At 35.3% G+C, this 25,248-nt stretch overlaps 1 protein-coding gene across 15 annotated transcripts in view; it reads right to left on the reverse strand.

Annotated features, from left to right (window-relative positions):
* The window catches only part of CADPS2 (calcium dependent secretion activator 2), a 617,203-nt gene that overhangs the window by 12,378 nt on the left and 579,577 nt on the right, over window positions 1–25,248 (reverse strand). For 14 of the 15 annotated variants that reach the window (XM_077120033.1, XM_077119365.1, XM_077119348.1 and 11 more), the window contains one exon: window positions 12,738–12,845. In XM_077120033.1, coding sequence (XP_076976148.1) covers window positions 12,738–12,845 — 108 coding nt within the window. Of the gene's footprint in view, window positions 1–9,800; window positions 11,901–12,737; window positions 12,846–25,248 lie in introns of those variants that run through there. The other variant, XM_077119455.1, reaches the window with a different exon arrangement.

Raw genomic sequence — 25,248 nt, forward strand, 5'->3', positions numbered from 1 at the left:
TTATATGTTGTTTAAACACAGCTTTATTTTTCTAAAATGTTTAGAGTTCTAGAACTTCCATGTTAATTATTTTTAACTGATTCATTTTGGTCTCTTAATGAAGTACATACATTATAAAAATGAATCAAGGAGGGGTCATGATGAATGAATGAGATTTATAAAGATTTGTGAGGTACTTTCCTGCTCCTCCTCCTTCTTATCGATTCTGTTTATAAAGGAATCTGATCATTTCTTTTTCCTCCTTGGAAGTTAGAGTGTGTCAGTGAAAAGTCCGTTTGATTTTCACAACAACCTTGCTAAGGTAGTGTATTATTATTCCCATTTTGCAAATGTGAAAGTTGAGTTAACATATGTTGAAAAGTGAGTTTAGATGAAGCAATTTATATATTCAAGTTTACACAACTATAAGTGGCAGGGTTGAGATTCATCTTACATCTGTGCTCCAGAGTGCGTATTAGGTTATTTCATTTCTCTTTAGTAAACTGAGCTTGGTTTTCTGTTCCTTTAATAAAACCTCTAATTCTTGAAGTGTGGTTTAATATGTCCAGTCAGCAACGAACTTCTACCATTCCTGTGGTTACTGACAGTCATTGTAGCACAGGGCTGTCAGTAATATAGGAAATGCTTAATCATTGTTTTAAAGAAGCTCATCAAGTTTTCTTGCAAGCTGAAGCAGTCCATATTTCCAAAGACTAAAGATATTTCTTAACCCATGGATACGTTCTTTGAAGAAAACACCCCTTTTAGGATAACCAGCCAAACAGCTACCATGTCATGCATCTCCCATGTCTCCTGCAAAAGACTTGTTTTACAGAGCCTTGCACCCTAATGTGTAGGAATATTGGAAAGGCTGCCACTGAAGCAAAACAATGTCATGTGGTAAAAAGATCCCTATTTCATCCATGGGGGAACTCAATCTTAACCTTTTTTTTTTTTAGACATTGAACAGAGAAGAACATGAGGCACATTATTTCCTTCCATGTTAAATAAACTCATATTTAGGGTGGGCCATGGTGGCTCAATGGTAGAGTTCTTGCCTGCCATGCCAGAGACCCAGGTTCGATTCCTGGTGCCTGCCCATGCAAAAAAAACCCAAAAACCAAAATACCTCATATTCAGGGCAAATTTTCATTTCTTAACTCAGGAGATCTGCAAATGACAATCCATGGGCACTTTAGTGTTTGTTGAATAGAGAAAAAATAAAATGGAGGGTTCACATGTAGTAGATGTCTAATAAATACTTTCAGAATGCTGAAAAACTTTTCTATTCTTTGGAGTTGAATATTTTCTCTTAAAAAAAAAATGTATGAGAAGAAAAACCAAGATCTTTCCAGATAATTAGGTGCTCTTCTGTTACATACCAGAATAAGTTACTTAACAGCAAAAGCTACATTAACTGGGAACTGCACAAGCTCTTTTCTGTTCACTGCTGTTTCATTGATCCCAAACTTTTCATTCCACGAACGTCCTGAAAGTAATTTTAAAGTAGCCTATCTCCCTCCACACTACACAGAGGGCATTAAAATCAATACTGCTCTATATTATTCATTATCATCAAGTATTCTGGTGCTTCTGTAAGTTTATTCAGTGGCTCTATTTCTGGTGCTAAAAACACTAGCGATTAAAAAGTGAAAATCTCAGATAATCAGTTGTTCTTCTTCCCCTAATCAACGACTAACAATCGGGTGCCAAGTGGTTTGACTAATCTTTTGACTTAAATAATGAGTCAATGGTTTGGCTGCATTCAGTGGTCAAGCCAGTTATAATGGCGTATGTTCCTGTTTGGGGCACAGACATACATATCGTTTTATTTGGGCAGTATAACTTATTCACCTGATCAGATGATTCATTTTGAATATCATATGTAAAATTTATGATCAACAATTCATTCTAAATCAATAATCTAGGATCTGGATAAAATAAATTGAATTTTAAGGACTTCTGCTTCTGCTTTTGAATGGCATAAGTTATTTTCAAGATTAAATTTAGGCCTTGGAATTGGCTATGAACAGTCTTTTTGCTTCAGTTTCCTCATAGAAAATGGGAGAATAATCATTCCAAAACTCCTACCTTTTCCTCTCCGATTCATGGTACATGCCCATAAGAACATTTTAAGCAAACCAAATTGATATGCAGTTCCACGAGATGTTGGGTTTCTCTATCCAAACTTTTAGTTCCAGCTTCATCTCCCTGGCCAGATACACATCAATGTTTAAGACTCAGCTCAGTTGATCTCTACGCTGAAGCCAATACTCTCTCCATCTAGGTAGAATTAGGTGCTCCTATATTCTCTGCTCATAAGATCTTTTATAGGTGTCTATAAAAATATTGCAAACAGGACTTGATATCTGCCTTAATAGGCCATGCCAAAAGGCAGTAACTGAAACTTATTTTTATTTTTTGATACTCTATCCCTTAGTAGAATATCTGGCACATAACAGGCAATACAAATTTATCAAAAATTAAATGCTGTTAAATATTTGGAAATTCAATAAGCAGCAGGACGCATTTTCAATAGAAAAGGAATAGATGAAAACTAGAAACCGGATTAACTGTTGGCTTGAATAACATGTAATGAAGGATGAAAAATACTTTAACAGGAGTAAAGTTGTAGGAAGCATAAAAAAGTAAACAATGCATTTGGCTAAAGAAATTTAGCATGAGATTAAAACAGAACTTAAAAAATGATAGTCTCTAAGTTATTCCGAGTCTATGTGGGTTCAAACTATATATAAAGCGCAATAAAATACTTATGTTAAAAGACAAAAAAGCCCACCCAAGATGTGACAACACTCTGTACTCAGATTTTGATGTGCTCGGCTCTTGAACTGGCCCTCCATGGGTGCTCTCCAGCATATCCCCTGATGGAATGAAATCCATTCCTGGGGGTTATCTTAGCATATTTGGAGGTATGGCTGAGCAGTGCTACCAATGCATTTTTACCACTAAGCAACATCTTAGGTGCCTTCTGTACTTGTTGACTTTTGTAAGCTTTTGACTTCTGTTTTAAAGAAGAGCAGAAAAATGTTGTGGCAGTGTTGACTTCTATCTGAAGGAACATGGGAGCTCTCTTGGAAGCTGATATAAGCCCAGCTTTTGAGCCAAGAACCCAGAACGGGTGGAGAGGGATTGCGTGTTCTTATCTATCCTAGTCATAGTATTTGATGTTACAAGCGATAAAGCTAGTTGCAAACTTTGCATTGGCTGTAATTTTTGGCAAGTTTCTAATCATCCATTTGAAACAAAGAGAGGATAAATAAAGCAATAAATTTCAAAGGTAATAACTATTATCTATTCTGAAAGGGTATTAAATTTTAATTTTCTGTAATGTTTCCATTTGTAAAGAAGTCTATTGAGACCCATGCTGCCGTGATAAAATGAAATATTTTATGTGTCTATCAGCAACTTTCTCAGAAACCCATTTAATTGTCAGAAGGTAAGCTCCCTTAGGGCAGGGACTTTGTCTATTTTGTTTAACATTGTATTCTAAACCTCTAGCACAGTATATGCCCTTTAGAAAACTTCCAATAAACATTGGTTGGATGAATATAAGATTAATAAGAAGGGTTTCAATCTCCTATTTTAATTAGAATCCTACTGAGTAATTGTGATAGAGTTTATCCATGCACAGCAAAACCCATGCCTAACATTCACCATCATTCCTTATGCATAGCAATTGAATGGTAAATTGGATTTGTTTTCTAGATATTATGCATCCAAAACATCACTTGAATGGACATTCTACATCAATAAACACATGTGTTATATGAGTTTAAGATAGGTAGTAACTGGGAGGAAAGTCAACAAAAAAATATATCCCCCAGAATATGTGGAATCAAATTTATAGGGATCAGTAGAGCAAAAGTATGGGAAAATTACGTATTAGAATGCATAAATAGGAATATGGTTTGAAAGAATCTTGTTCAGCCACATTCAAATACTGCATCCTATTCCTGACTCTAAACCCTAGGCATGACGAAGTATACTTTGAGAAGTTTCAAAGGACAGTCACAAAGATGATTAAAGGGCTAGAAGAGGGGCCCATGAAGAGAAGTTAAACAAATAGGGATTATTTATCCTAGGGTAGACAAGTATGACAGGTGCCTTAATAACAGTCTTCATATATAGGAAGGATTATTCCTTAGAGGATGCTGACTACCTGCTTTTTGTTCTCCACTGAGCGGAAAAGAGGAAATGGCTTTACAAAACAGCACGAAGAATTTAGGTGAGGTAGGGGTTCAAACTTTCAAAGAAAATATTTTGCCTACGCTAAGGTAGTAAAATACAGTTGGTCTCTTACCTAAGGTTGGGCTGAAATCAGGAAGCTGAGGGCTTTCCCTAGAGTTTAGGTTTAGTAAGTACCTTTGCAAGTGCTCTTTTATAAAGTTGCTTCCTTATACACCTAATAAATGCATCTAATGATGGTTTTGCCACAATAGCTGCCTCCTTCCTTTCACAGATTATCTTTTTTTTTCAGTTGGATTTTGTCAATAGTAGTGACGTGGCTGCCGCTGCTGTGCCCACTTGTGAATGACGCTGACCACATAAAGGGGACTGCGGGAAGTCTTACAGAGCAGGAGCCTTGCAGAGCAGAGTACACAAAACCAACACAGAGAATGGTCTTAAATCTGGGTGTGTCAAAAAATAAAAATTAAAAAAAAAATCTGTGTGTGCCATTTGCTTATGAAGCTAAGGCTGAACAGGAGGAGGATAATAGCTATCAGGTCTATGGAAAAATTGCACTGGTCAACTGATAGAGATGCTGCTCTCAGGGGAGGTTGTCCTCCCTTTCTCTTGGGCTTTTCCATTAATAAGTCACTAGTGGCCAGCTGCATTGCAAGCATGCAAATTCACCGTGGAAACCTCAGGCTCTGCATGGAGGAGTCAGAATTTCCAGACCATCTAAAAGTGACAGAGGTACAAAATCAATACTAACTAACTTCTGAAATGCTCAACATGTTGCTTATAGTAATTTTAAGCATCTTTTACATAACCTTCACCAGAAAGTGTTCTAATTTCTTCAGTGGCTATTGTGTCATTGTTACTGGCTTGGCTGGATGAAATACAAATGCTCATTTATGCATTTGGTGTTTAGAAAAATTTCTCACTTTACATTAAAATTTTGTTATCCTCCATTCATCAAAAACAATTCTACCATTGCTAAGTGAGCTTAGGTGGCCAACATTTTTTTTTCCTATTCAAGCAAAAACCTCAGATCATTTTGCATGTGGGATTTTTTTTTTTTTTTTCAATTCTGAGCACAATTAAAGGTGAGTTAAGGCTCTGGTGGAAATCTAAAGAGCATCAGCAAATCTGAGCACTGCTCAGCTTTTGAATTGCTTTTCTACTTCTCAGTTCTTTTAAATGGTTTTCTATGGCAGGAACATTTTTCTTAATTAGTCACAGCTAATTAGTGTTCTGGCATAGACAAGTAATCAGAAATGTCAGAGCTGTAAGGCTACATCTCCCTAATCCTTTGATAATAATTTAGCCTCCTGGGAGGGCCCCAAGCTGCGGTAAGTAGTGACTGACAATAAGGCAAAATTAGGTGGGCAGCAGACCATTAGGATAGAAAAATAAAAAGCACTACCAAATCCTGCTGAGCACCATCAGGCAACTAACTGCACTGCCAGATGAGGTGCCTGTTTAAGCCTGTGTTGTTAATTAGCTGATTCTACCAGACCTGCCACATATGTCCAGGTGCCTCATGCAAAGATGTGTATTCCTGGGAATGTGCCAAATGACAATTGTGTTGCATGATCACATTTCAAGAATCTAAGTAAGAAGTTCACATATTTCTTGAAGATTCTTTTGAATTATCAAAGAAATAAGATCAACAAGCTACAATACATTTTCTTATTGAATTTCTTTTAGGTAATTAGGCACGCTTATCTCAAGTTTCCCAGGTTTTAATTCACCAACAGCTCAGATTCAAATGAGGGCCTTTGGCCTCTCTGAACTTCGTCTCGACTTGCCAAAGCTATTTTGGCACACACCAAACATCAAAAGTAGATTCTTTTGTAAATTCTTATACTTACAAATAATAACTTAACATTAAAATAAGGATTAACTAAAATGAACCCAGACAGCTGTAATTTGAGAGCAGAGGTTTTAAAGAGAAACATTAAAGTTGGAGAGGGAAAAACAGCTAAAGAGCAAGCTCTGTATTGTAATTACTGAGGCAGACAAGAGTATGGAGAGCAGGCTTGACTATGCATAGAGGTCAAACAACTTCAATGTGAGTCCAAACACAAAACATTTTCTAGTACCTGATCAGGAATATATACAATTATAAAAAAATAATATATGGAAAACAGTGTGTTGATGCCACTAAACAACAGAGTTAAAACATGTGAGATGAATGTGCCACTGCTTCTGTAACACATACAACCAAATCGCCAAACTTTATCTGCCTTTAGTACACAATGAGATACCAGAGTATAAAACAACAATGTTCAGAAATAAATGATCTCAAAGAGCCTCAAATACATCATTGAGCTTATATTGTCCATCCCTTTCTATTGATGGAACAGGAATATAATGGTAATGACATGGGTATGATACTAGCATTTTATTTTGAGTGCTGACAGAAAAATCATGGTTGAATATAATGGGTCAATAGTAAATGCTTTATATTTAAATACTTTTTATTAAATATTTTTTAAATACTTTTTCTTTTTAAAAAGAAAATACCATAATGGGAGCGTATAATAATTTATGTAGTCTATGTAACAACTGTCTAGTCATTTGAAAGTGAAATCACTGAGAAGAGGAAACTTGCTAAATTTAAATTGACATCCACATATAAGGGACTATAACTATAATATCATTCATAAGAGTTGCAAAAAGAAGGCAAAGATAGTCTGTGCAGCTTCCATCTTACTGGGGTCCAGTGCACATTCCTAATAAAGAAGGCTGATTATATACACAAAGAAACTCACGCAAAAGAGTATGACTAAAAAACTAGGTCACTACAACAGATGTCTATAGTAAGTTACACTCAACCTAACAAAGCAATGTCATTTGTTGCATCTGTATAGGGAAATCGTTTACTAGTAAAAAAAAAAGAATAAGAAAAAGAAAAATAGAAACCTGTGGAAACTTTCGGTATTAAAGGTTGCAAAAAATTATAGTCATTACAGCTACTCTACATAACAAATTGTAAATTGGATGAAGAAATTTTAAAAACTTCAACTTTTTGGAAAAAAAAACCCAACTTCTAAGAATCTACTGGCACTACTGGATCTTATGAAAAAGCCTTATTTGATGAATGGGCATTACTCAACAGTGAAGGAAGAGTGAAGACTTTTGAAGCAGAGTTCCACTTGTGAGCAAAAGGGCTTGTCCCCAGGAGAGGAACAGCTTGAAAACCTTCCCATTTTCTAGTAGGCCTCTCTGTGACAGAACTATTAGCGACTCTTCCTGAATCATGTATTTCTCTCTGGCTACATTTTAAATATTGATTCAAATGATTTGGATTAAACATTATCATCAAGCAAATATTACTCATTTAACTTTATATAGTATATATTTTGTAAGGAAAGTTTTATCCAGTGGTCATTTATATCCATGTTTTGTTGATTCCAAACATTCTTGGGAAACCAACATGATAATAAACTGAATAGACAAATAAATTAAGAATAGTAGTGATTTTACCAAGATTTAATAAACTCTTGCATCAAAAAGTTTGGGCGTTGGTATGAAACACTAAATTAACAAATTTTAAGCATTTCCCTCTTTCCTTTTTTGAGAGTTCAAAGACAAACAAGAACATACAAGTGTAAAATTAGCTTCATTTTGAGAAACAAGGTCACTTGCAATATTTTATATATTTTTCTTTTTATCTTAGCATGTATTTAAATGGCTACTAAAGCCATTTAAATGGCTTTAGGTCAATATTTCTTAATATGTGTAATTTAGAGTTTCTTTACTGTACAGTAAGAATTTTTCATGGGAAGTCCTGAGAAATTAATCCTTTATAAAACACTGTTTGGATGAATATAACTGATTAACTATCATTTAAAGAATTACTTTTAATTTTATAAGACAGCGTAACAATATTTAAAAAAAATCTTGCTGAGATGAAACTCCTCAACAATTAAATATTTAATCAGTTTATAACTCAAGAGAATGTTTAATCTGCATGATTTACCAATTAAATACTGCACCCTGATGTGTCTTTGGCAACATCAGAGCTGAAAGGAGATGGCTTCAAAGAGACACAAGATGGGCAATGCCCAATAAATGCACAAAGTTTTAGAGAGGTAGGTCTAGTGTCCATCCCAGAGTTTAAGGTGTGATTCAGTCAATGCCATTTTCGTGGTATTTGTAACATTCTTGGACATTAGGTAATTACTGCAGTAGGTGTTCTTGTAATAATGATGTGGGTGTCAGTTTTGATTTCCAAAACATCACCATTTTTCATTCCAGAAATCCAGGCTCTAGAATGTGCCTAGCCTCTCTCTTGAACGTGGACATCATGCTATATACCCTGTCCTAAAACCTGAGCGTGTGGGCAGCCACTCTGCCCAGGAAGGAACATCAGTGTAGGCATTAAAAAATGGAACTTAAGAATTAGAAAATCTTTGTCATACTCTTAATATTGGGACAAGCTGAAGATGGTTTTGGTTTGGTAGAAAGTTTTAAAAGGCTGCTAGCAATGATGTTTTATTTGTAAGAGAAAGGACACTGAGATAGGAAAGATTGCTTACAAAACTAAAAAACCTTTTGTTGAATCCATGCACTCTTCTACTATAGGAGAACTTTCTTTAAATTTTTCTTTCCCAGATAAGACACTTTATTTTCTTAGTGAGCAAGTAAATGTAAAAGGTAGATGATACACTTAGAATGTGTACCAGTATCACTTAAGAGGCAGGGATAGCCTCTGTTTAAAATATCCCTTGGTCACCTGGAAATACTCAGCAGGCATACAGAATATAGGAGTAACAATTATTCGTCTAAAATTGGGGTTCAGAGCCTTGGTGGTATATGCACAGAATGTCATATGGCACAGCTATTCTTTTTAATACAGAATCTCTTTTAAATTTTACCTACTGTACTTGCTATTGCTTCTCAGGTGGGACACCCTGCTTTTACCTGGCCATCACAGAAGAATTTAAGAATCGCTACCCTGGGGTACAAGATTCACCTTGCAACAAACCCAGTAATTTCTTTCCTCACTGATAAAAGTAAAACTGAAGATTATTGGTTTTAAATCTGGAAGTGTTTTCAAGTTAAAATTTCAAATTTTGTTAAGTTTGTGGTATGGACTTTGAAATTGGAGACACAGTTTCAAAGTTGGATTCAACACTTAACAAGTCACTTATCTTCCTGAATGTGGGATTCCATAACTGGAAAATAAAGATGAAATGGGGATGATGGCATCCAGCCCAGAAGGCTAAAAATGACGTATTGACCACAGTTCCTGGCACATGGAGGAGGGCAGGGAACGGTAGTGGTGGTGACTATGTCTATTATTTATTATTAGTATACCATTATTATATCATCATTATTATTATTACCAGTTTAGAAGATTAGGGATGTGCTTTAAACCAACTCAGTTCCTTCTGTTAAGAGCATGTTTCTTCCATTCATTCATTTATATATTTTTGAAATTATTTCTGTTTTCAGTCAATAACATCTTCATATAATAATGCTCTGTAAGTTTATCCATTTATTGAGTAAAGTAGAAAGTCATGGTATTTGTCCTAATACTAACTTTTTGGATTTTCAAAAAATACTGTTAATTTTAATATCTAAAAATTAAATTGAATTAAATTAAAATGTTAAGATCTAAAAACTAAATTTTTGGTACAAAAGTCCAAGATGATCCTTTTTATGGTCTTTAAGATAAAGCAGATTTTAACCTCTTTAAGACTTTGAGGTTAAGAAACAAAATAACTTATCATGGAGAGTGGAACAACAGTACTAGCAGTGCCAGAATCTAGAAAGCAGGGTCAAGCCATGCAGCTATGCAGGGTATACCCTGAAGCTCTTCAGGCGACCACTCTCACTCCTAGACGCATCCCAAAACAATGGGCACTAATCTAGGGCAATGGCCATTTCTTTTGCCTGAGTCATTTGTACAATTATTTAAACTGAACTCTAGGGTATTTCACCATTAAGGTGTTTAACTGTTCATAAAGTTTTAGACGCCAGGGACAACAAAAGTAGTTACTTTTTTCAGGGAAAGTTCCACAGACTTCTCAGTAGCCTTTCTCATGGGTAGAACATCATTCTGAAAGAGGATTACTTAGTAAAACACATGAACTTCTTTTCAAAGTGTTGGTAGGATGGATATCTGTCTTGTGAATTAATTGTTTTATGTATAGGTATTGTGATATGTGGCATTTCCAAAATTAAGTGAATTTCTGAGTAAAAATCATATAATTCTTCAGTAGCTGAGCCCTCATACTACAAGACCAAAACTTGTAGCCCCTTTACCCATATCTGGGTTGGCTAGAATCACTAAGGGTTTGTGTGTGTGTTTGTATCCTCTTCTGCATCTGAAGCTAGGAGCATCCATTTATTTATTTACTCAGGAAATACTCTAATTGGCATAGCGAAAGTTGGTCATGATGCATGAATAAAATCGTTCTCTTCAATCTTTTGTCTAAAACATGCTAACAATATTTATGGGGTCATTATTTTCAACTGTTTCCTGACAACTAACAATACTATTTTAAGCTCTAGCCAAGTGGATTTCCAATAATTATATAATGTTTCTCAGTAATGATCTGTTGCTTAAGACATACATTCTACTTCACCTTTCAACACGTACTTTTCTGATAACCTCTCACTTACTGTAATTGAGGCAAATTCAGTCTTGACTAATTAGGGACTCCTCATACAAGTTAGTCTTAGTGACATATCAACAGAATTAGAGTCTACTTTTTATTTTTAATTATAGTAACAAAACATGCAATTTAAAGTATTAGAATGCTTACTGATAAAATAACTATTGTAAAATAAGTCTGGTGATTGAGTGTGGATATCACCAAAACAGAACCGGACTTCTAAAAGGAATCCTTTTAGAAGCAAATCCACAGCTATGGCAGATACTTCGGTATCAAAAGGCAAGCATGCACAGCCAGGACAATTAAACTAATACATCATTCTAAAGTTGGTCTCCTTGGATCCACTTTAGTTAACTTCATTTGTTACTATTACCACACATAAAAGTCTTCAAAAGAAAGTTTTATGAATAGAGGGGAGTTCCAATGGGGACCAGCTGTGAGGAGAATAAATTCTGGCTTTGTTATGAACCAATGGCAGGAACGATTAAGCTCTTCTGTGAATGGGTCACCAAGAGAAAGAACAGATATTAGGAAAACATACCTCCACCACAGCCCCACCAGCAAATCTGTCTACAACGGTCTACTTCCAGAATGGCTCCATGTTTTTTCACCATAGAATATGTACTTAGTTATACTAAGACAGAATATAATGAGAATAATATAGATGACTTTTTCTCTCTGTTCAACATTTTTGAAAATCACCACACAAGCAAAAAAAAAGTATGCTTTTTTTTTGCTTGTAAATATGCTTGTAAATCAGAGCAATACCAAATGGATGCAGAAGTTGCTAATATGGTTTCAGTATTTTGTAGGAGAGCCAGCTGGATGGATGATAATTTTTTTACCCCTGCAGGGCATCAAAGCTTTTAGGAAATCATTCTTTTCACACATATTAACACTTAGCTTATTAAAACAGATGATACTTTTATTGTAGAATAGCCTGGGTAGAGGCTAGAAACATAAAGTATGAAAGTAAGACTTGTTCTGAGCACCCAATCTGACAAACGGTGAACACTGCCACGACAGACCATGGCGGAGATGATGACGTCGCGGGACCTTCTGTAACTGCCACAGCTGAAGTGTCACCATGAAGCCCGTGAATTGCTGTTATGAAAACATTTGCAGTAACTTGCATAATTAAATGAAACTGCCAGAAAAGCATTTCTAAAATTGCAGAGGAGATGTAAACAAATAAATACGCTTCAAAGCAAATATTACATTTCAGAATCAGCATTGGGCTGAATTATGCAAAGTTATGCCACAAGCAAAGTACATTTCCTTCGAACTGACTGTTAAATAACTACAAATGAACGACAGCATTGTTATTTAAATTGACTGCTCTCTTAGTCTCCTTTTCAGATATTCGGTAAATGAAACTTGATAATCCCCGTACCAAAAACCACAACCCTCCATTTCTAGGGGTGGCCATGCTTATGCGAAGACTTCAGTACTGATAAAACTGTAATATTATATCTCTTAGCATAGACCAACAGAAAAAAATGTTCAAGAACAGCAGAGTGGCAGATATTTGGCTTTCCTACAGCCTATTTCTTTGCTTAACTAAAGAATATTGTGTTGATTTGTAAAAAAGAAATATTTTGTAGTAGGACCCAAATCCATTACAATATGACTCTGTTTATAGAATGTTGCAAGAACAAGATGAATTATTCTGTATACAATGGGAAAATGATTATCATCTTGCTTGTTAAAATTAACCTTAGAGGGTTTTGAGATTCTCATTCTAACAGTGACAGTTTTCATGTAGAAAAGGAAGCCAATTAAAGCTTCCTTCAATAGTCAAAGATGTATATATAAATGATTTATATTAGCTGCACAGAATAAGAATGATCAAAAAAGAAGTCTGCCTTGCCATCAAAATGCCACTTCTCCCTTTGTGGTACAACTGTAATGTCATCATGCCTTGCAAGAGTAATTACTTACATCAAATAACTTTTCTATATACATTTCCTCATTGACCTTTTCTCGAAGAATATCCTGGTTTTGCCGAACAAACATAATATAGGTATCTGCCAGATCCATTCCTGGTTTCTGTTGTGAGAGAAAAGCATAGGGAATAAAACAATATCAGGCTTTGTTTGTAAAATAATAAAAGTATTATTTAATAATAAAAGCATTATTTAATCACAACTCTGGAAAATTATTCACTATATCATTTTGAAAATTACATTAGTAAAACATGTTGAAGACCAAATCAATTAATGACCACCTTTAGTAAATTTCATAATCAAAAAATAAGACAATTCAATATTGATGTCAATAATTAGGGGTCATAGTAATTCATCACTATTAAAATGACTAGAAACAGGTGGATGCAAGTTAATAGATATCTTTTTTTAAAAGGCTATCTTGAAAAGTCAATATGCCATGTAGAATAATGAATGGATTTTTCAAAATTTCCCTACATGCCATTATCATTTCCTAATTGCAAATAAAGTTTTTAAAAAACAAACAAAAATGTTAGTTTTCCCTGGTTTGCCTCCCACTACCACTACGGATTCTAAAAGAATAAAAACTAATTTTCCTAGTAACCCGAGTAAAACATCACTGGGAAAATAACAGACAAAAAAACATTTAATGCAGTTTAAAGTAAAATGTAAATACTTCGTGGATTATCCACTCATTGGTATTCATCAGTACTATCTCGATGATTTATTTTATTTTACAAACATAAGAATATAGTTTTAATATTCTCTTATGAAGAGCCAAAGGTGTGGAGTAGATTAAAAAATTATCTAATACTTGGTGTTTCCTAATACTAAAGGTAGGGCAGAATAAATATTGTGAGACCTCCTTACTATTGACTCTACAAAATCAGTACTAGCAAGGACAACAACCGTTTACTAAATGGCCGCTAAAGAGTTTTCCTTCTAGACTTATCTTTAGTTCTTTCTTGAGTTTCATATAGCTGGACTAGTCAATGAAAATACTTACCTACATTATCTACAACTGCATTTGATTCATAATGTGTATTGAATTGTTTATTTGATTAGGGTTGTCATTAATAAGAACAAAATGGTAGACGTGATGCCCAAAGAAGCCAATTGAGCCTGGCATCACTCCATATCCATATATTGCACTCATAATCCTGGTCAGCAGACTCATTTTGCAAAAGTGAATATCGCAAGGAAATTAAGTAAAAGAGGATATGGATCATTTAACTTTCACTACTTTTGAAAAAAGAAGGCCCACATCAGAGTGTGTGCCTTTTCTTAAAATATCTGTAGGACACAAAGTTCCCACCACAATTTTGGTGGTGGTGGTGGACATATGTTGTATACCACAGAGAAATTGTGTATACCTCAATGTATTAATGTAAACCATACATTCAAGGATCCATTCAAACTTAATTCTGATATAACAAGAATTAGTTATAAGTTGAAACAACTATTCATTATAAATTTTGTTTACATTCATTGGTCTTTCCTCCAAGAACATCCATACACAATGTAGGTAATATATTCCAAATCTAATGGAGAACGCTTACTAAATTCATTTCTTCACTGTTTTTTCTGCATGATTCTCATAAACAATATTTGAAAGTTAATTCAAAGTTAATCCTTTTGTTAATCAATAGAAATCTAGGTTGTTTTCTTTTTTGGGGGAGGGGTTTATACATCTGTTTTCCAGTGAAGAGCCACAATAAATTGTATAAAGATTAATACTGGATAATTAACCCACAAGATAAGTACTTCTCCCCATGCTTCTCGAACTTTGTCAAAACAATGAAAATGAGAAAATTTAGAAAACACTCTGCACAGAATGAAAATGACAAGAGAACAATTTTCTATAGAGAATAACAAGTTAGCTCAGCATCTGGGTTTCAGTCAGGTACCTGGAAACAAGATGCTATGATATTCCTGAACCAAGGCAGGTGGGGAGAACAGACAATGAGAAGTTGTCTTCTCCATCACTTCTTCCATCCCAACCCCATTTTTTTTTTATCCCAACCCCATTTTTATTTCCACTTTTCAAGGGAAAATTATGCTTACAAATTTAATCCACTCAATTACTTAATCCATCAGACTAACTAAATTATGGCTAAGAGGACTGGCAAATAATGACATTAAACATTTGCCATAGATTCTAGGTAATTTCTTTTCTGTTTTATTGATCACTTTCAAGATAACATTAAACATCATGAAACATTGTCTAGGAAGAGTTTATCCTCCCAAATCAAAAGCTAACAAAACTTTTCAGTTTAAGCCTAAAAGAAAACTATGTGCTGTTCCCTACTGGCATACCCAAGGGATTTAATACTGAAATTTGTAATTACGTTGAGACAGTTTTGCAACTTCTGAAGTAGTTAAGAATCTCTGGACAGGGGTGAGAGGTAAAGCTTATTTAAAAGTTTTTCAAAATACATTAAATCATTCTTTTCTCTTTCTTCCTTTCATTCTCTCCTTCTTTTATTTATTTATTTATTTTTGATGAAAAAAATACATTTTCTTCCCTTTTGGCAAATTAAGGGACATTTGCCTGGAAAGCAAAACTTACAATTCTTACATTCCTCATTAGCACTATTTCTTCCTTTATCTTTGAGCTGTTTACCTATTCTTGAAACTGTGACATATGGGAATTTCACACCTAGTGAATATATTTTCATGTAGCTTGTGGCATGAGACTATAATCATTAAAAGAATATACACAAGTAAGAGTAACTGCAACAGCTGGTGACATTTACCAATTAGAATTATAGTTTTTTAAAACACTTTATCCTTCCTTTCAAGTATGAAGGGTAATTATCTCAGATAAATTGCTGAAAAAGATGTAATTTTCCTTTTAAACAGTTCCTATTTCCAGTACAAATGTGTTTGGATAGAAGACATTATCACTGGTTCAACGCTCCTTGAGAGAAGACTGTTTTAGGGTAGAAAAATTTATACAGTCTGAAAGCCTCTGCATCTAACTCCATTATTAAAGATCAACTTTTTAGGAAATGAAGTTGACTTAAAAAAAACTAAGAAAGCTCTTTTGAGTTTTTTGCAGATAAATGCAAAGAATGCATGTAGCTGCATTGCAGAGAGAGAATACTGCTACAGATTCTGGTGCAAGTAGGTTTCTATGAATCTTATCAAAGGAGTGGCCTGTGCAACTTTAACAGCTGTGGATTTTGATGAATTTTTTTAACCAAGAATATGGCATTCTAGAGTGCTATATTTGGAAATATTTTTTACAACTGGAAATTACATTATAATATTCTTAATGAATATAAGAAAATAACCATTAAAAACCACATTGCAACCACACTATATATTACATAGTATTTAGAGAGAGAAAACTGATTTTTCCCCCATTCTTCCATGTAAACTGAGATCTTCAGTTCACTAAACATTAACTTCTCTGCTTTGTTTATTAACCTGGTAAATCCTATAACAAAATAGGATTTTAAAAATGATTTCTAATTTGATTCAGAAAATAACAGAATTTGACTTCCAAAGTTATAGTAAACAAATGCAAAAAATATATAAACTTCCCTCATGAGCACAAAGGAATCAATAAATATAACAGGAAATGAAAATTTGGCATTTGTTGCACATGCTATCAATATGTCAGTGAGTGAATGAGTTTAAGCAAAGGTATAAACAGCAAATTTTTTTCAAGGGTTAATCACTAGTTAACCTAGCGGGATGAACATGCTTTTTTAAAAAAGAAAAAAAATTCCTTGTTAATTATACGCTGTAAATGCTCTTACTTCCTGCTGCTACACCTAATCCCACAGGTGCAAGTCTTCCCTTTCACTCTTCAAGGATATGTGGGTGCAACGCTGCAGTCATTTCTCACAGCAACAGATTTAGATACAGAAGAAGCCGTTTAACCTTCCACTGGAGGTTAACAATATACTAGGAAAACACTGTCATAGTGCCTATTTAACAAGGGACAGATTTCCAAATATACTATTCCAGTCTCAAAGATTAACTAGAAGCTACAATATAACTGACTTAATTTAAATGTGCACTTCTTATAACCTAGAAAAGCAGAAAAGCTGGCCTTGAAAAAACAATCAAGAGTGGATATGTGATATCCTGATTTATGACCATTTACACATGTTGTAAATGAAATACCCACGTCTAGTCATTCGTTACCATTTGAGAAAAAAAAGTGGATCTTGTAAGAGTTAAAATAATAGCATATCTTCTGCACTTAAAATGGTAGTAGAAACAACTTTTATCTCAGCTCTGGCATTTATGATTCAGTAACAGCTTATAACTGATTATCGGGGAACATAAGACAGTTCTACAAACAAATAATTTATACCGAGTATTGTTAAAACAATTTTTTCTTTCACTGTTTAATATATTATTGATTACTTCAAAATATATGAATTCATTTGTAAATTTTAAAATTTGAGTTGAAATGTTAAACTTTTCAAAATCACTTGGAGTAGTTTAAATAAACCAAATGCTCTCAAATCCTTAAAAAATAGAAGAGGGTTTTGAGTTTACTCATGATCATGTGCTTTTGAGCTCATCTACTTGATACGTTGTACAAAAAGCCAAAAATATTTTACAAGATTTTCTACAAAGTAGAAAAATCATATGGCATTTACCCAGAAAACCAGGGAAATATGTAGACTGAAGCCCTCAAACTAGATTTATCCCAGCTGGAACATTAAATAAGCCTGAAAGGAAGAGGAATAATTCATAAAAAGGGGAAAAAAATACAATGAAAAAGTAGTAGCAAGAATGTGAATTTTTCAAGATTTTGTAATCAGATAATCTACTTCTTTAAAACAATGAATGAAAAAGTTGTCATTGTTCTTTAGAAAAATTCCAAAGTATTATTTCAAGTAGTGAAATGGCTATGGAGTGACCTTTGTCAAATTTAATATTATTCAAAATTCCATTACTAGACTTTATTATATATTTTGTCCCCAAATTGGGAAGTAGAAAATTCTAAATTAAAGATAATGGTACTTATGCTTTTGAAAATACCTTTTAGACCTGAAGCATGTAACAATGTAACATGTATATCTTAAGTATGTACATTTTTTTCAGTTCACTTTTTTTTTTTGGGGGGGGGCATGGTCCAGGAATCGAACCCGGGTCTCCCACACGGAAGGTGGGCATTCTACCATGGAACCACCCGCGTGCCCTGTTCAGTCCACATTTTTAAGGGATTGTGCGCATTACTCAGAGGTTTTGCTCTGGGTGAGGGTCTTTTATCTGCTTCCTGTGAACTGTGAATATAGTTGGTAAAGAGCTGTTTCTTACTGTATTCCTATAAGAGAGTCTGATATCAGAATCTGCTATGACGAATGATCCGCATTAATGCTCACATTGTCATTTGTAATATTTACATGAATGCTTCCCACCATGTCCTATAAGTACATAACTGTATTCATAGGTCTAGAAACAGTTACCACAAGCTTAATATGTTCAAACATTACTTACTGTGGTATCACTAGGGGAAATCATTCTAAAGAAGAGCTTTTTAAAAGATTAAAAGGAACACTGAATGATATTTTAAGATATTTACCTGAAATATTCAAGGAAAAGAGGCAGGCTGACTTTCAACTGAGATGTGTAGGCTCAATGTTGATTTTATTATGATTTACCTGCTTGAGACTGTGAGCATTTAGTGTCGTTCTTGCTATTTCTAATCTATAATAAGGGTCACCAGCACATCTGAGTTTAGAGGAATAACAACTGCTACCGCAGTTACCGAACAAGGTCTGCGCTAACAGGGATATCACATATGAGATTTACACTATTATTTTCATGAGTAATGATCAAAACGCTGACGTCTAAATAAATAATAAATTTCTCAGCTGACAACTATGTTCGTAAACTCTTCCTTCACTGTGGAGAGCCGCCTCCCGGGTCAGGCCTAGTGGACACGCTGCAGCCTGCTCTAGAGTTCCCCCCGCCCATCGAGTGAGTCAAGATGGCGCCCACATCCTGCTTCCGCGTATGACGTACGCGCCCACCAACCCTATCTTCCAATCACCTCTGTATACGTGGCACTAACCTATTGGGTTTGGGCACAGTATATAAGAGGTTACCCGGACAGGGTGGGTGGAGACGACCCACAGGGAGCCGTACCTGACGGCCGCATAGAGGTTGTCCCCCCGCGGGATATTTTGCCCGCGCGGAATCTGCCTGAGAGTATGCAAGCTTGACTCCAGTAAAAGCCTGTGCTTACGACCGCCGTGTGTCTCGAACCCGTTTTTACCGCCCGAGTCGTTTTGTTTGTGCCCGTCTCTCTCCCCCTGTCTCCCTCGCCGGCCGGGGACCTGACACCGAGCGAGACGGCTACGGACACTTCACTACCGACAGTGGCAATGATGCAGATTATGGGAATTATACTGATAATGTAAATAAATGAAATTAAAATCTGCGAGCACTATTTCCATTTAGTTTTAAAAATTAAGATTTACTGGAAACTGATGAACTCACCCCAATTTAGAGTCTTTCAGAGTTGGTTTAAGGAGGCCCGAGGATGCTGCAATGTCAATGTCCAGAGATACCCCATGGCTTTGCCTTATGCATGGGAGAAGAGCCAGACGGGGAAAAAGGAATGGAATAGACAGAGAAGCAAAACACTCATCTGGGAAGCACAGTGCACCACTGTCCTTGCCCCCGTAATGGTTACATTCTTAACCTGCTCGTGGTGTGCATATCTCTCTCTCCAGGTGAACACGTCCCCGTGGGCACCTGCTCCATTCCCCATGTTCTGTCTGGTTCTCTTTCTGACATAAAGCACTGAGCATTCAGGTGGCCCTCTCTAAGTAACAAACAGTATCAGAAGCAAGTAAGCAGAGGAACAAAGAGGGAAAATATCAGTCATTTAATTGATTATGCTTTCTAAAGAAACCATTAATATATGCAAGTTGCTTAATATTCTAAAAAAAAAGGAAAATAAATGAAAAAAATTTTCACTCTGCAAAAGGCAAATTTTTTTTTTTCTTTTGGAAATGGTGTCATTCTGAAGCAGGTGTGGAAATTGGAGACTAGAACTCTTAGGCAAGTATCATAAAGATGAGAGAGCATTTGACAGAATTACTAATGAAGACATGAGGAAGTAAAGCCATTTCCATCTTTCTCTTTGGGCAGAAGCCAGGACGAGGCACCAAGGCTGTGAAGCCCTCAGCGGGGACAGGTTTTCCTTGGCTTCTTCATCTTTTTTGGTCACAGTCATCCTTGTCATATCCTACAGATCTCCTTAGCTGTGGTATCTCAGTGTCCAGCACAGAGATCAGAGGCAGTATGTGTGGTGATGTCATCAGGTCAGTTTTAATAGGCATTTCACACACACACATAAACACACACGCACACACAGCAAATTAGCCAATAAACTAATAGGATTTTTGGCATAAAATAGAACAAAATTCCAGAATCAGTGTCAAAAAGGATTCTTTTTATTTCCTGTGAAAGGCAGGAATCTCCAGGATCACATCTGGCAAATGATGATGTAGCCCCTGCTATAATAGAAACAACTTAATTTTTAAAAAAGTTTTTCTTACACTGACTTCAGTGCGGTCTCCCAGAAGTTTTCAATCACCCTGCCTAGTTCTATTCTCCTGATTGGTAGATTGTGGCTGCTGCTTCTTCTGAATGGGAACTCTACATAATGAAGAGAGCTATTTTGCGTCTTAGATTTTTCCTCATTTTCAGGATAACATTCCCATTTTCTTCTTCTTCTTTTTATTTTTGGTATGCTATATGGCGGGGTCACATTTCGCTTTTTTTTCCATGTGAGTACCCTGTTATGTCAGCACCATTTGTTGAATTTTCGATTTTTGTTTGTTTTGGGAAGTGCATGGGCAAGGAATCGAACCTGGGTCTCCTGCATGGCAGGCGAGAATTCTACCACTGAACTACCCTTGCACCCCCATTCCCATTTCCTTTTTTCCTTTGTAAGTCAGTATTCCCAGATCCCCTCAACTATCCTGACTGTTCTTTATAGGAGGAAGTAAAGTAAAAGGCATGTGCTGTTCTTAAAATAATACAAATTTGATTTTTCTGCAAAGGAGTATAGAATAACTTTTTTCTAGAATCTGGAAATTAGATTTTAATATAAACCACAATAATACAGAATAACTGACATTTATTATACACTAATTACACTGTGCATAAAAGTGCTTCACATATTCAAAATAAGCCTATAAGAGGTTTATCTCTATTTTATAGCTGAAGAAACTCATGGCTAAGGTTATATAGATATTAAATGAAGCAATGGAGCAGGGGCTCAGATGCAGGCATTCTGTGTGTTGTTGTGTTGCCTCCACAAGTCTGCACATTTTTATTTATATTCTTCACAGCTACTCCACATTATCATCTCACATGATTTTCACACAATGTAGCATACGTTGCTCTCAGTTTTATCTTTCCTATCACACAGGTAGCTAAAAGATTTTCTTGGTTGTTGTTAGCTTTAATATAATACTTTAACCCTACTAAATTTTTTTTTGTGTGTGTTTGTTCTAGTGCTCCTATCTGTAAAGCTAATGTGAACATTTCTTCCCTGGTCCCATACTTAATACACTAGCTACCTACCCAGATCTGAATTACTTTCTTCAAAGTTACTGTTGGACAGGACGGACTCACCCTTCTAAATCTTTTCTCATATGTCTAAGGTTTCTGCCAAAGTGAACATTCCAAGGTTCTATCATGGGGCATGAACTGTGTAACTCTAAAGGGAACTCCTCCCAATGATAAGGCTGTTTAAAAGCAAACCTAACAAACTGCCCTGAAGGCCAGAGTTCAATACCTTGATTGGAAAGATACAAAAGATCCTATAAGCTTATTTGTGGGGCTGCATGCAACACTGGAATTCATTTCTGTTCTGGAATATGTTGATATATATATATGATTTATATATATATATATATATATATATATATATATATATATTTTTTTTTTTTTTTGCATGGGCAGGCATTGGGATTCGAACCCGGGTCTCTGGCATGGCAGGCAAGAACTTTGCCACTGAGCCACTGGTACATCGCCCTATTGATATTTCTTATACTATGTATGATGTGTTTTTTTTCTTTGATAAAGAAGTGCCATGGAATTTAAATATTACAGAGACACATAAGACTATGTTCATAATGCATAATATTTAAGTGGCTTGATATGAGTAATTTTCTGTTATTAACTCTTACACATCTTCAACTGTGCTATACTTATAAGGAATGTCTGACAATCTAGTATGTTCTAGGAACATGATTCCTTCTTCTCTTCTGCATTTGGAATGCCACTTAATTTCAAAGACAATTGTATTTTTCTAATGCTTCACTTTATAGAAACAGTTTTTTCTATTTTTTAGCTTTTATTATGTTCCAAGGATTGAGAGTATGCTAGAAAGTATTACTCCTTTCTCCACAGAATTTTTTTCCCTTTTTTGCATGGGCAGGCACCAGGAATTGAACCTGGGTCTCCGGTATGGCAGGTGAGAATCTCCACATAATTTTGTTTCTATCTTTTCATCTCCTCTTCATTGTTGGATGAGATTTTTGGGTTTTTAGTCTCTTGCATGGAACCAAACAGACATTGAGAGCTAAGAGAATGATGGAACACTGCCGTTAGAAGGATTTACAGTTTATATAGCTTCTTCAAGCATTTTGCAGATGACTAAACTGAGGCCACTTAAACGAAGTGTTGTCTAAGGGCATAGATTTAGCTCAAGTTCATACAGCAGCATAAATGGAATCAAAACTCAAGTATTATAAGTCTTGGACCAGTGCAGGTTTTTAAAAATCATTTTTAAAACAAATACCCAAGTGCCCTACATTCAATTTCCCTTATTAACATGTCTTACTACTCTGGTATATTTGTTACAATTAATGATCCAGTAACAATACATTATTATTAATGAAAATTCATGCTTTACTCAGATTTTCTTCATTTTTAGCCAATGTCTTCTTTTAGTCCCAGATTCCCATCCAGGATACCACATTACATTTACTTGCTACGTCTCCTTAGGTTCCTATTGGCTGCGACAGTTTCTTAGATTTTCCTTGTTTTTGATGACATTGATGATTTTGAGGAGTACTGGTTAGATATTTTACCCCTCTGTTAGGATGTGTCTGATATTTTTGTCATGATTAGGCTGAAATTATGGGTTTTCTGGAGGAAGACCATAGGGGTACAGTGTCATTTCCATCACATCACATCAAGAACACATACTATTAACATAACTTATCACTCTGAACATTGGCTGTGATAAACTGGTTATGTTTGTCAGATTTCTCCACTATAAAACTACCCCTTTTCATACTGTACTTTAGAAGAAAATAACTATGTGCAGCTCAACACAAAGGAGTGGGGAGTTATCTAACACCTCCTTGAGGGCAAATTATCTACATAAATTTATTGGGATATTTTTCTTTGGGGGACTTGTCTCTTCTCCCCCATTTATTTATTTACTTAATTATTTATATCAGTATGGACTTATGGATATTTATTTTATATCTCGAATTATGATCCAATAGTACTCTAAATGTTCCAGCTTTGGCCATTGAGAGTTTTCAGTTGACTCCCATGTCCCTTTGACTTTCCCCAACCCCTTCATTGTAGGTTTTACAAGTACTTCCTTATTTTCTGTCACTACAAGATGCTCCAGGTTCATCTTGTACAGTTTCTGGCCCACTTCCAGAATCAACCATTTCTCTAAGAGCCTTGGTTCCTTTTATCGGAGATTGGAAACCAAGATCTAGGTGGTAGGTGTGCTTGTTGCTACCAGGGTGTTATTGCTTGTAGGTTCTCTCTACTAAAAGAGTAGGACAGTATGTGTTCTACTAACCTGTGTATATACATATATGCTTCTATATGTCACCACCTCTATTTTAGCTAAAGGTGAGTTCACACTGATTATGTTCAACTCTAATCCATTACCCCAGCCTCCTCCCCTTGCTTATCTCTAACATCCTACTCCAACATAGAGAAACTTAGCTCCCACCAACACCATCCATTTACTCAGTTGTTCAATTTTAGTATACATATACATCTGTTTCAGAATTGTTAATCTGTGTGAAAAAAGTTTATAAACCAAAACGCAGTGCTTATTTACAATTCAATCTGCCTTTAGTCTTACAGATTTCACTTCCAATTTTACTTAGATGAACACATTTCCCCCCACTCCCTTCAGTGAGGCTATTTTGTACATTTGCAATACAGTTAGATCCTCTTATCATAGTCTCCTTTTCTTCCTTGAGTCCTATGACCCTATAACTGATTTATAAAATTTTGGATACATTAAAGTTCACTCCTTGTGATGTAAAGTTCTATGGATTTTTAGTGTCATGTTTTATAATTATAGTTTCATGTTCCCCTGTGCTTCACCTATTCAACCCACCCTGATCTTAAACTCCTGGCAGCCACTAATCTGCTTACCATCTCTCTAGTTTTGCCTTTTCTAGACTGTGATATAAATGGAAAAATACATTATGAAGTTTTGTTTGGACAGGCTTCTTTCACTTAGCAATGTGCACTTAATATGCATCCATATCTTTGCATAGTTTGACAGCTTCTTCTTTTTTCTGAATAATACTCCACTGTACAGATGTTCCACTCTTTTGTTTATCCATTCACCTACAGAAATACAAACTTCTAATTTTTGACGATTTATGAACAATGGTGCTAGAAACATTTGTTTGCTTGTTTTGGTGTGGACATAAGTCTTCAAATGAGTTGGATAAATATCTTGGAGCATGGTTGCTGGGTTGTATCGTAAGACTTGCCAAACCATCTTCCAAAGTGGTTGCACCATTTTTCACCCACAATGCATCAGAGTTCCTATTGTTTTGCAACCTTGTCAGCATTTTGTTATTGCCAGTTTTTTTTGTTGTTGTTTGTTTGTTTGTTTTTGGCATGGGCAGGCTCCGGGAATTGAACCCGGGTCTCTGGCATTTTAAAAAATTTTTTATTTTTTATTTTAGCCATTCTAATAGGTGTGTGGTAGTATCTTATTGTTTTAATTTGCATTTCCCCATTAGCAAATGATGTTGACCATCTTTTAATATAGTTACTTTATATCTGGATCTCTTCTTTGGTGAGGCATCTGTTTAGATCTTTTGTCCATTTTTAAATTGGCTAGTTTGCTTTCTTGCTTTTGAATCTTAAGAGTCTTTAGTCTATCTTGGATACAAGTCTTTTGTCAGATACGTGTTTTGCAAATATTCTTTCCCAGTTCGGTACTTGTCTTTTCACTCGTTTAACAGTGACTTTTGCAGAACAGAAGTCTAATTTTGATGAAATCCAACTGACCAAATTTTCCTTAATGGATGATGCTTTTGGTGTTCTACCTAAAAACTCATCACCAAACCCATCATCACATAGGTCTTCTCTTATGCTTTCTTCCAGAAATTTTATAGTATTACTTTTTACAGTAGGTCTATGATCCATTTTGAGTTAATTTTTGTGAAAAGTGAATAAGTACTCTTTTTTTTTCCTCATAAGCTTCTCCTGAAAAGACTGCTTCAGAGAGGCAC

Source organism: Tamandua tetradactyla, chromosome 1 (genome assembly GCF_023851605.1).
Source record: "Tamandua tetradactyla isolate mTamTet1 chromosome 1, mTamTet1.pri, whole genome shotgun sequence".
In the NCBI taxonomy this organism is placed as follows: Eukaryota; Metazoa; Chordata; class Mammalia; order Pilosa; family Myrmecophagidae; genus Tamandua; species Tamandua tetradactyla.